Source organism: Lingula anatina, chromosome 7 (assembly GCF_051362555.1).
Source record: "Lingula anatina isolate TDL-2025a chromosome 7, LinAna3.0, whole genome shotgun sequence".
Classification (NCBI taxonomy): domain Eukaryota; kingdom Metazoa; phylum Brachiopoda; class Lingulata; order Lingulida; family Lingulidae; genus Lingula; species Lingula anatina.
The window spans coordinates 19,718,773-19,731,593 of record NC_141773.1 but is presented as its reverse complement, the minus strand read 5'-3'; the positions used below and the strand labels follow the sequence as shown (position 1 = coordinate 19,731,593).

The 12,821-nt window shown below is 37.2% G+C and overlaps 4 protein-coding genes across 4 annotated transcripts; all 4 read right to left on the bottom strand.

The window, feature by feature from the left end:
- Positions 1-168: 168 nt before the first annotated feature.
- On the bottom strand, positions 169-3,209 carry LOC106176320 (ATP synthase F(0) complex subunit g, mitochondrial). Its single transcript, XM_013558657.2, has 3 exons — positions 3,045-3,209; positions 1,496-1,656; positions 169-614 (listed from the first exon to the last, which is right to left on the bottom strand). The coding sequence occupies exons 1-3, from the start codon at positions 3,091-3,093 to the stop codon at positions 450-452; spliced, it is 375 nt and encodes a 124-aa protein (XP_013414111.1). The 5' UTR covers positions 3,094-3,209; the 3' UTR covers positions 169-449.
- Positions 3,210-3,341: 132 nt separating this feature from the next.
- On the bottom strand, positions 3,342-6,671 carry LOC106176328 (uncharacterized). Its single transcript, XM_013558664.2, has 2 exons — positions 6,422-6,671; positions 3,342-5,695 (listed from the first exon to the last, which is right to left on the bottom strand). The coding sequence occupies exons 1-2, from the start codon at positions 6,491-6,493 to the stop codon at positions 5,282-5,284; spliced, it is 486 nt and encodes a 161-aa protein (XP_013414118.2). The 5' UTR covers positions 6,494-6,671; the 3' UTR covers positions 3,342-5,281.
- Positions 6,672-7,656: 985 nt separating this feature from the next.
- Positions 7,657-9,097, bottom strand: LOC147760852 (uncharacterized). The gene is made up of 2 exons (XM_087017838.1): positions 8,956-9,097; positions 7,657-8,460 (listed from the first exon to the last, which is right to left on the bottom strand). The coding sequence occupies exons 1-2, from the start codon at positions 9,046-9,048 to the stop codon at positions 8,035-8,037; spliced, it is 519 nt and encodes a 172-aa protein (XP_086873964.1). The 5' UTR covers positions 9,049-9,097; the 3' UTR covers positions 7,657-8,034.
- A 1,050-nt stretch (positions 9,098-10,147) lies between these two features.
- On the bottom strand, positions 10,148-12,792 carry LOC106176325 (uncharacterized). The gene is made up of 2 exons (XM_013558662.2): positions 12,412-12,792; positions 10,148-10,966 (listed from the first exon to the last, which is right to left on the bottom strand). The coding sequence occupies exons 1-2, from the start codon at positions 12,496-12,498 to the stop codon at positions 10,562-10,564; spliced, it is 492 nt and encodes a 163-aa protein (XP_013414116.2). The 5' UTR covers positions 12,499-12,792; the 3' UTR covers positions 10,148-10,561.
- Between the last annotated feature and the right edge of the window lie 29 nt (positions 12,793-12,821).

Here is a 12,821-nt window from a genome sequence, read left to right as displayed (position 1 = left end):
ATGGCATGGGGTCTAGGGGGTGGCCTAGACCAATGATATTTGGCTCTCAAAAATTTGGAAATCTGTTGGTAGTTGGAAAAATATCATCCTTGTTTAATGTTACACAAATAAATTGATTTTGTGCATCAAGGGGGGAAAAAAATGAGAAAATAAACAAGTACACCAATACGATTTTTCACAAACAGTTGTATTTAATAGTTAACCCAGACTTGATGTATCACAAACATTTGTCTGTTATTTTCCACATTTCTTCTTCTGCTCAATGCTTTACCTCCTTCCTGAATCTTGTCCAATACATCCAAAATCAACATCATCACTAAGTTTGGCTTACAAGCCAAGAAACAAGTTTTCACAGCAAATATTACCTATGTACTAGGATTGTCAGACTAAAGACCGGGACACACTGAAAACTGCCCAACAGCGATATTGTCCAAGTCTGTTGTGTTACGTTAATGGTCATCATCATACCAGTCGTGCCCAGGTTGATCAAATGGGCTGTGACTTAACTTTCGACCTGGGATGTTGTAGCCGATAATTGACCTACGACCAATCTGTTCTCCGACAAAGAAGATGAAAAGGAACTCCAGTCCAACTAAACCATTACGAGCAGCTTCCTGCAAGGAAAATTATGCACTGGTCAAAATAATATGAACAATAAATTTAATAAAATTTTCAATTGGAATTGAAGTGTACAAACAAATTTAAAGTGAAAAAATTTGGAACTTTTTTACAGGATATTAAGCATGTTATTTGTTTCACTGCACTTTTTAGTACCTGCAAAGTTCCACACAAATTCAACAAATGTCAAATTGAAGCTGAAGTAAAAGATATACATCAGCCTTCAATAAAAACGTTCCAGTTTAAAAAAAAATTCTAGCATCAATAAAGATTTTCTGTTGGAGTTTGTACACAGAAGTGACCAGTTGTCATTGGTAGTGTTTTCTAAATTTTGTCGTGCATTATCAGGTACGTAAGGATGGATGTGAAATATGGCTATCTGCCCCGGGGCCATTAAGGCAGACAGGGTGCCCAGGGGGAATTAACTCTTGTCAGCAGGCACCAGCTGGATCTGGTGCCCCAGCACCCCTCACCCCCCCCCCCCCCCCCAAAAAAAAAATAAATAAAAAAATAATAATAAAAAATAAAAATAATAATAATCTGAAGATTACTGCCCAAGATGCGTTAAAGGCTTGATGAATGTGTCAGAGCAAGCAGGGGGCCCGTGTTCTCTACTAAGCCCATTATTTGGATTTTGAGAGATACCAGGAGTCTCTTTAATACAGCATCTCATAGGGGCTACATTTGAATGTCTGTATTTTGTCATAAAGTTGTAACAACACCTTTAGGGTTTACTATGTATGGGGGGGGGGGGGGGGGGGTGACACATTACGAGTTGGAAAAACACTTTTTAATAATAATATTCAAGAAGGGGAGGGGGTGTGACATACCATGAATCCCGTCTAGAAGCAAAACTGAAGCGGCAATATATACTTACTCTTACAGTAACCTCCCTCCATGTGCCCTTGTCTATTCTTGCATATCCCTTCTGTAAGCCTGTGATGACCTGTGAAAGTTCACTGGGTCTGGGCGGCTGGAGTTCTACCTTAGCATACTTCCAGAAAGTCTGCAGCCTTGGCGTGGCAAAGTCGACGGTCTCTGGAATCACATATGTCAGATTTATCACTAAAGGAATAGGAAAGACACCACTACTGGATGGAGGATGGAGGAATGGCTACTAAGCTGGCCACTATTGTTTGCCTGCCTTCAGTTGTATCAAAATTTATCCCATTTACCTTCCACCAGTCAACTAAGCCTGCCAAATGGGGTAGAAATGTATGGCACAGTTATTCCCATGAGAGTTGGTAAAAATCGGTGTGACTGAAATGCGCAATACACCGCAATACAGTGCAACACAGTGCAATACACTTCAAAAATCAAATCCAGTTGCAATTACACAAAAGAAATGACCATTCCCAGCAAAGTAGGGTGATATAAAAACAACCTATATATTACTAGGTAAGTAATATCGTTGATATAACTTAACAAATCAGCAAGACTTTTATATTGTCCGGTTGGCAGCCATGTTGGCGAGTGGCTCTTCTTGGATATATTACTGGCCAAGAAGAGCTACTCACCAACATGGCGGCTGACCAAACAATGAAAAAATTGTCAAGTTGTATCAGCAATATTAATTACTATGTACTATATTTTGCTTTTATATCACCCTATTTTATTTGAGATTACCCTTTCCTGTGTTTACTTGCAACTGGACTTGTGTTATCAAGTGTATTGCGCTGTGTTGCGCTGTATTGCAGTGTATTGCGCATTTCAGTCACACCCGGTAAAAATGACTGAGGGTTAAATATAGCACAGAAAGAAAGCGGAAAATATCTGTTCAAATATAATTTTACAGTATATAATGTTACCCTGTGGTATATTTTAAAAACATGCTATTTAAAACTATATGGTTGGGTTTAGTGGCAATTATTAGACATGTCAATTTAAATGCATCTTTATTAAGATTTCAAAAAAAAGAGGGGGCAAAATGGAGTCTGAGAGAGGAGTGTGATAAGAATCAGTGCAATGAGACCATTTCTCCTAAAAAGCCTTTTTAGCCACGCTATATAATTTGTGTTCCGTCATTTTGCGGATATCTTTCAATAGGCTAGTCAAAAGGACTCGGGACAGAGATTAGAGAATCGGTTAGCCTCTGCCCTTGGTGTAATCATACTTTTCAAAGTCAAAGAGTACTTGATATATTGAGATGGGGGCAGCAGACTATTTAACTATATTTTTTCAATAAAAATTTTATTTTTTCCAAAATCACCTTACACCAGGAGACAAGTGAGCTAGAATAAATGCTGTTTTATCTGACCAGTGACTGCAGACCGTCAGGGAAATGCCGAGTGAACCTTGGAGAATGGCAACGTCTGACAAAGTGATTACAGTTGAACATACAAGTAGAAGGCGATACTTTTTCATTCTTAGTTAATCGAACTATTTAAAGAGACTCTTACAAGACAAATAATGCTGCTGTCACTTACTTATTCCAAAGTTAACCCCCTTCAGGACCCACCGCTGTAAAAACGCCATCTTGGATGCCGCTCACTTCTGCACACCCGCATGCGTGGTGACCTTGGGACAAACCTTGACCTATATTTTGATTCTCTAACGAGGCGCGCTGTTCGAACTTGTCGGACTTTTTCCGGCGTTTTTACGATCGCAGAGATAAAATTTGACATTTTAATGTAAATCTAATAGTCCTATCGATACTGCTCTTAAAATAAGGTCAAGGGAGGTTTGCGAAACCAGATCCATTTTTTTTTCAATGAAACAAGTCAAACAACGATAGCGGTAATACTGCATATTATGTAAAAGCGTTCAAAAGACTAAAAGCCGACTGACGTGTTCTTTTGTTAAACATATGTGAATATCTGGTGCAAAATCAATATGTCACTCTAGTAGTGGGCCTATTCAGGCTTCTCTAATTTCGAAATGTTTTACCCGAATCTGGGTCGGACGCCGGGGGGAGGGAGGATGGGGAGGGTCTCCGTTACTTATGCGACCATCTAATGTAGCAGTCAGTGATTGTCAAGGCTTACATGTATCTGGTTTCGCTTTATCTTACACATGACACATACATCAGTCTAACCCTCTGATATAAGGGGCCTCTAAAATAGTACAATAATTTTGTAACAGACATTAGCGGAACCTATGGTCAGATACATGTAGTATATCAGTCTATATCCTAAAGATAACTCGTCTCTCACTTGCAGAACGTGGTTGAAATAAAAATCCAGTACCGTTTCAAATTGGAAAAAAAATTGAAAAACACTGATTTTAGATCGATTTTTTTCCTCATGTTTTCTTAATATCCAAATCTATTATAGTGAAACATGAGGGCGATTATTGACAGATGCAAATCATTTAATCAGCAGTTCATGACTGAATAAACACTGGTAAAAAAGCACTTATTTTGTAGTCAGCGTATTTTGCTTCATCTCCATCTTTTATTTATTTATACATTCATTTATTAAACTTTGTTAATTTATGGTAAAACATAGTAAATATTTTTAAAATTCCCTTCCCCATAACCCTATGGCTCTCAGCAATAGGCCTACATATTAGCCTGTCATGAAACTTAAAGGTTTCAGTAACAAAGCTAAATTAAAAAGATTAGAAAATAGGCCTAATGAGATTATTTTTTTCTATAATATTTTTATCGTTTAATTAAATCGAATAAATACTGTAATTTACATAAAAAAGAACAACGCTATTATTTTCCAATAATCAATAACTTGAAGATTCATACATTCATACATTTTCCCCAACCAAAAAGTGTCACCACTACCGCATTTAACTAACAAAAATGTCGGCATTTCATCAATAATGCAATGGGGTCGTAAACCACCCCAGCCGTACGACCCCCAGCTGGCAGGAATATGTTGAAAAATATGCCAGGGTTAAGAAAATTAGAAAGTAAAGGGGCTATTTTTTCTATAATTTTTTCATTACTTTATTAAAATATATAACTAAATTACAAAAAGCTTCACAAACACTTCTGCTATAACAGAAACGGAGAACAAACCACAAAGACACATCTTATTATTTTTGTTAAAAAAACTCATTTACACATTATCCACAGGCTAGTATTTTAAAGGGATAATAACTCTTCGTTTTGGCCAAAAAAATATTTTTCCTGGAGTAAACAACAATTTTCCCATACTTACCAACGGTTAATGAATCCATTTTTACATTCAAAGTTACTACCTGTTTTTTTTTAAGTTTTTTTTTTATAATCTCTTAAGAGATTATAACAGAGTATAGCCATCAATGGAGGTCACGTGATCTAAAGACGCTCAGATATCAGACCAATAGCTATAACTACCGTTTTTGTGGTAAAACAGAATGTATTATATTTCTATGAGTTGTTCACAATGTTTTTATTGTGAAATATAGATCTCATACGAAGAGTTATTATCCCTTTAATTTCCAATAATCAATAACTTACATTAACAAGATGTTTGGACTAAAATTTACAGAAGATGTATGTCTTAGAAACAGACTGTCACTTACAGTAATTAGGCAGCTTAATATACGCGAAAGTCGGTATAGGAAATTAAGAAAAGTTTCAAGGAGGATCCAAACTTAATTCATATTCTCCTTTGAGTTATCATGGTATTGGTAGGATTTCTTAACGTTTTAAAAGGATTATTATTTTCTTAGCAATCTTATCACGCCACATTGGACACAATTTAATTGACGATATACAAGTGTCTTTCTAGTCTTTAATCCACTCGAAAGTGATAAAGGTTCCTCCTCTTATTTTTTCAGGAGCGTCTTGGATCAGGTATACCGGTTTCGTCACACCTAAGGTCTTAGCTTTACAGAGGATTAACTGGTGAGTCTCAAAGAGATCTGCCTTTACATAGACTTCATGTTCTCTCCGATCGTCCTGACAACGGCAAAGCTGTATGTCGGGCTTCTGCATGGTGTCTTCAACAAGTTTGAGCTCTTTCCTCCAATGGACATTAGAACCCAGTTTGAGCCTGTACCCAATCTGATTTGGATAGCAGGCGTTTTCTTTTTTATCCACCTTGATTAAATCTCCATCGGGCAATTTTTTCAATTTGGCTGCTTGTTCTGCAGCCGTGCTCCCGCCCTCTATATCCTCTAAAGTTATTGTGTACGTGGCCTAGAAAAAGAAACACATTTTCTGGTCTTCAAGCAACCATGTGATCACACTGCAGGCCAATTTTTTTCATCCAAACTGATGGATAGAGAGATAAGTTTTATTATTAGAAATAGAACCCATTGAATGCGTCAAATGTATTCAAATGTATTTTATTGAAGTTAACATGATCCTCCATTCAATATTTGGATTGCCATACACCCAGAATATTTTTATTTTGCTCAACGGAATTTTTGTGTTTTGAAAAATTATCATTTCCGTTCTTGTCATCCAAAGTGTGTCTGGATGAGGCAAAAGTTTCATTTACATGTTCAAGGGTAACAAATACTGGTAATTTTAAAGGTGAACATATCAAGGAGGGATGCATTTGCTTTGATAAGTACATGAAAAAGAGCGCCATTATCCACTAAAAAGATAAAGGCGAAACTTGCGCAAAGTTCCTTACATACATCCATCTGTCATGAATATATTTGTATTATAATAAAATAAACACTCATTATATTATTAAAAAAACAACATTATTTGGTTCACAGATGCTTTCATGACTGGACTACAGTTATATGTCACAGTTATGAACAACTAATGTCAAACTATTGTCTATCTGTTTATTATTATCTTGCCAAGCGGTAGACGTGAAAACGTGAACAAAGCACACCCTTATTAAGCAAAATCTGATTCTCAGTATGCGGGGACCTACAAAACCTACTAAACATTAATATTAAAATTTACCAGTTTTTTGGTGAGTGCCCTTTGCTTTGGAACAGACGGGGCTTGCGCAAATTCTTTGTCTTCATTCCCCATGGTATGGCCGGATATGAATAATATTTTTCCAAGTTTTGCAAGGCCGTCTTCCAACAGACTGCCAAGAGTTCGAAGCTCAGCCACAAGACAGCGTGTATGATCAGGTTGACTTGAATCAAGCCTGTCGAACAAAGTCTTTGTAAAATGGGCCCATTGATCGACTTCTTAAAAAAAGGTGTTTGCTGAATGCGACAACATAACTTATTTACAACAAACGTCAATTTTATACCATAATGCAAAGCTAACAGCAAGATTTTTAAAATGTCCAATGTCTACAACTCTTTCAAAATAAGGACATGCGAGGTTAGTGAAACCAGATCCATTTTCTCAATAGCCCTTTAAAGAGAACGCACCAAGTCAAACAACGGTAGCAGTAATACTGCATGTAATGTAAATACGTTCAGCAGACAAAAAGTTGAAGAACGCTTTCATTCGTACAAGTCTTTAAAAAACATACCCTGGTGCGCACACCCCTAAATTATTTACTCCTTTATTGTGTTTTTTAATTGAAGTTGTTAACCTTGCTTTTTAATGACTGTTTTTAACGGAGTTGCGAGTGCGCCACTTGCGGCCTAGATTGGCCCGACTCACGAGCATGTGAAAATAGTTTCACTGGATCTCAGTTTTCATTTATGATAGATCCTGAACAGGTAATTCAGTTGTGACCAAGTCTGTCAGAGTGAATAGACGAAACAGTCAACAGGTAAATCAAATATCTGGATCTATCATAAATGAAAACTTTCCAACTTTATGATCAGTTGATGATGACGACATGTGCAGTCCGTGTAGTACTGATACGGAGCAATAGAGACGCTTTCAGTTTGCAAGATGTTATTTCACATAAAAAAGTCTCCCGATGTGCATTATAAAAAAACATGTCAAAATATGTCAGTTAGAAAATATGAAAAAAATATCAACGGACGATGGAGCCTAAAAATGAAATATTTTGAGATGTTATTTGAACAGATATTTTCTGCTTTCTTTCTCTGCCCTATTCAGAATATAATCTTCGGTCGTTTTCGCCAACCCTTATTTGAACAATCATGTTATTGCACTCGCAGCAGTAATGTGTCATACATTACTTTGTCATTTGGAGGACTAGTACTTTTACAAATTGGGGGGTCGAATAATATCTGTTCAATTATCATTTATGAGAGGATTACTAAATAACTGGACGGCTGTTCCTTTTTTAGAAACTTTATTGAATCATAATGAATATACGAAAAAGAGCATCACAAATACTTGTTATAACAAAAGGCAGAGAGCAAACCACGAAAATATGTCACCACACCTGGTATTTTGTAAAAGGACTTATAAACAAATAATCCATAATTATGTATATACTCTTTGAATAATCAGATACTTGTATTTACAAAATGGCCTCATTAAAATTTACTGAAGAATTTTAAAATGTTTTGGAAATGTTGCAAAGAATAAAAAGGTCAAGATATTTAAAACACTGAGCAGAAAATCAAGCTAAATTACAGACAGGAACCAAACTTTATGCATTGGACAATGCACTTATTGGCTTAACTGTCTTTCTAGTCTTTAATCCACTCGAAAGTGATAAGAGATCCTCCTCTTATTTTTTCAGGAGCGTCTTGGACCAGGTAAACCGGCTTCATCATACCGAATGTCTTAGCCTTACAGAGGACTAACTGGTGAGTCTCGAGTAGATCTGCCATCACATAGACCACGTGTTCTCTCCGACCGTCCTGACAACGGCAAAGCTGTATGTCAGGCTTCTGCATGGTGTCTTCAACAAGCCTGAGTTCTTTCCTCCAATCGACATCAGAACCCATTTTGAGCTTGAACCCAATCTGATTTGGATTGCAGGCGCTTTCTGCTGTATCCACCTTGATTAAATCTCCGTCGGGCAGTTTTTTCACTTTGGCTGGATGTTCTGCAGCCGCACTCTCGTTGATGTTTCCGCAGTTTATTTCATCAAAAGTTCTTGAGTACAGAGCCTACAAAAATTTTTCTAAATTCAAGCAACCATTTAATGCGTCGAAGGCATTAAAAACCTTTTTATTCAAGTTTGCAAGATCCTCTGTTCAATATTTGGATTGTCAAACAAGGGAGAATACATCTTACGTGAAAAGTACATGACAGAAGCGCCATTATCAACTAAAAAGATAGAGACGAATGTTGAGCAAAGATCCGTACAACATTTATCTGTCATGAATTGTTTGTATTATAGAAAATAAACACGCATCATATAAAAAAACCTGGGTGCTCACTATTTGGTTCGCGGACTGGACTGGACTGCAATAACATGTCAAAGTTAGGCGCAACTGATGACAAACTTTTGTTTCTATGTTTATTGTTGCCAAGTGGAAGACAAAGAAGAGAATAAAATACACGCTCATTTAACAAAATCCGATTTTCAGTATGCAGGCATGTATTTAAACCCTCAACTGGACGACTTATAATCTTCAGAAACCTAAGAAACAAACATTTACCAGTTTTTTGGTGAGTGCCCGTTGCTTCGATGCAGGTGCAGATTGGGCTTGCGCAAATTCTTTGTCTTCATTCCCCATGCTAAGGCCGGACATTTGTACTTTAATGCCAAGTTAAGTAAGGATGTCTTGCAACAGATTGGCAGGATTGCGGAGCTCAGCTACAAGACAGCGGGAGTGATCAGGTCGACTTAAGCCTGTCGAACGAAATAAGGATTTAAGAAATGGGCCTATATATTGAACGACTTCTTAGAAAAAGGTGTTTGCTGAATGCGACAACTTAACCTATATACAACAAACGTCAATTTTATAATGCAAAGCCAACAATAAGATCTTGAAAATGTCCAATGTCTACAATTCTTTTAAAATAAGGACATGCGAGGTTAGTGAAACCAGATCCATTTTTCTCAATAAGCCTGTAAAGAGAACCCACCAAGTCAAACAACGATAGCGGTAATCTGCATGTAATGTAAATACGTTTAGCAGACTGTCAGGACAGTCGCCCCATATAATAGCCTCGAAATGAAAGATGATATCGCTATTCGCAATTCGCAATGCTTTATAGTTACAGAACCCTGGATTGGCCCGACTCACGATCATGTTAAAATAGTTTCATTGGACCTCAGTTTTGATAGTTGGAAAGTTTTCGTTTATGATAGATCCTGAAAAGGTAATTCAGTTGTGACCAAGTCTGTCAGAGTGAACAGACGAAACAGTCAACAGGTAAATCAATATCTGGATCTATCATAAATGAAAACTTTCCAACTCATGATCAGTTGATGATGACGACAAGTGCAGTCCGTGCACCAGCTGTTACAGAGCAATGGAGTAAACTTACAGTTTTCAAGTTGAAATTTCACATTGAAAAAAAAATCTCCCGAAGTGCATAATAAAAACATGTCAAAAATATGTCAGTTAGAAAATATGAAAAAAATATAAACGGACGATGGAGCCTAAAAATGAAATATTTTGAGATGTTATTTGAACAGATATTTTCTACTTTCTTTCTGTGCCCTAATTAGAATATAATCTTCGGTCGTTTTCGCCAACCCTTATTTGAACAATCATTTTATTGCACTCGCAGCAGTTATGTGTCATACATTACTTTGCCATATGGAGGACTAGTACTTTTACAAACTAGAGGGTCGAATTAATATCTGTTCAATTATCATTTATGAGAGGATTACTAAATAACTGGACGGCTGTTCCTTTTTTAGAAACTTTATTGAATCGCAATGAACATACGTAAAAGAGCATCACAAATACTTGTTATAACAAAAAGCAGAGAACAAACCACGAAAATATGTCACCACATCTGGTATTTTGTAAAAGGAACTTATAAGCAAATAATCCATAATTATGTATATACATACTCTTTGAATAATCAGTTAGTTGTATTTACAAAATGACCTCATTAAAATTTACTGAAGATGTTAAAAATGTTTTGAAAATATTGCAAAGAATTAAAAGGCTAAGATATTTAAAACACTGTGCAGAAAATCAAGCTAAATTACAGACAGGAACCAAACTTTATGCATTGGACAAACTCATAACTCGGCATATGGGAGCCATTTCCATCGACAATGCACTTATTGGCTTAACTGTCTTTCTAGTCTTTAATCCACTCGAAAGTGATAAGAGATCCTCCTCTTATTTTTTCAGGAGCATCTTGAACCAGGTAAATCGGTTTCATCGCACCTAAGGTCTTAGCCTTACAGAGGACTAACTGGTGAGTCGCGAGGAGATCTGCCATCACATAGACCACGTGTTCTCTCCGACCGTCCTGACAACGGCAAAGTTGTATGTCGGGCTTCTGCATGGTGTCTTCAACAAGCTTGAGCTCTTTCCTCCAATCGACGTCAGGACCGAGTTTGAGCTTGTACCCAATCTGTTTGGGATTGCAATCCCCTTTTAATATGTCCACCTTGATTAAATCTCCATCGGGTAGTTTCTTTGATTTGCTTCCGTCAATGCTTCCGCAATCTATATCTTCTAAAGGTCTTGTATACGTAGCCTATAAAAAATAAACACACCTTTTCCTAAGTACAATACAAAGTCATGATGATGCCGAAGGCCTAAATTTGTTTCATGAAACAAATCATAGCCTCGGTTACATTTGCCATGCCATTTCTGTGCGGTGGCCGTAGGCCTTTACTGCCCATTTGTCCCCCTTCGCCAGGTAAGGCGTCTGTGTGGAGGCAGACGATGGCCATACGAATTCGGTTGGATTCACAATTTTCATAACCTCTATGATTTAATCAAGCTGAAGATTTGAACTTTAAAAAAAAATCAAACAAATGGTTCATAAATTCAATTATAAAGCGATCTTCCTATCCTTTAACCTTATGTTATATTTGTCACGTGCATCGTGCGGTGAAACTGATCATATCGAATAGGATTTTCTGTTCACTTTTTTGCACCGTAAGTGTCTACGGGCGCCGAACCCCCCCCCCCCCCCCATGACATCGCGGCCAGGTAGGTACCGGTACAGATCGAAAACGAAACCCCTTTTAACCACAGTGCAGTTGTTATTCACCCTCCGTGCCTTGCGGCTTCCTTCCTGATTGAAACATTGTCGCTGCAGCTCATTGAGCACTTTGGACCAACGCTATGCAATTTACGATTGCTACGACCAAAGGGGTTTATTCAATTCTATTTGAATTTGGATAGCCAAGCATCGAATTGTTTGTTTTACACAGCAAACGTTAAATGTTTGACAATTGGGTTACTTCCATTTTTGTCCACCGAAAAAATTTACTATACGAAGATGAAGCATTGTAAGGTAAGATCCAGGAGGCAATAGGCGCAAACGACTAAGTTAAAAAACGAATCACAGGCACGTCACTCTACGCATGTTTTTATTAGCTCACCAATGCAACATAGAGAGATTTTGAGGAAGATTGCTCAAAAATATAATTGCAGCCCCTAAGAACTGAATCAATTTTCAATCGCGGAGTTTTGTGATATTCAATAAACGCTCGTTGACATTCATAGTTTTTGGTATATAAAGACATATTTGTCCCTTCCATCGTCTTTATGGTGCCTTATTTCATGTGGAAGTGGGTAAATCACACTGTCTAAAGAGCTTTTCTACCTATGCCACCTCTCACCACCCATTCCATCTTCAAATATGGCAGACTAGCGACCTCATATACTTTCGTGTATTGTTGTTTGCGAAACCTCCCTATTATGGTGCACATATTCAAAGTTTAAAAAATGCCAATACCTAAAGGAGATAGGTAAAATATATCTGCCGTGAGAATTACATGGAAGAGATGGCGAATTTTCATTTATGAAGTTTTTTTTCCAAGCTTAAAACGAAACAAACAAAAACAAACAACAAAGAAACAAAACCCATTTTAAATATACATAACTCTATTCTTGACTCGCTAGAATGTAAATACAAATGCAAATTCATGTCTAATAAACTTCAGAATCTTATGAAACATTAAAACTTGCCAGTTTTTTGGCGAGTGGCCGCTGCTTTGGAACAGGTGTTTCGCCCAGGTATTCCATATCCTCAATTCCCATTCTGAAGGCGGACATTTATAATTTTTCGCCAATTTTTGAGAGCAGGAGCGTTATCCAACAGATTCTCAGAAGTTCGGAGCTCAGCCACAAGACAGCGGGAGTGATCAGGTCGACTTAAATTAAGCCTGTCGAACGAAGGCTTTATGAGATGTCCCTATTGATCGACTTCTTAGAAAAAGGTGCTTGTTGAATGCAAAGAAATAACATATTCAACAAACATAATATTAGTCTATCAACAAGATCGGTTGATTAGACTTTCAAAAAGTCTCTTTTTCTTCTCTTTTAAAAGAAGGGCAAGATAGGTCAGGGAAACCAGATCCACTTTTTTTAAACCAAAG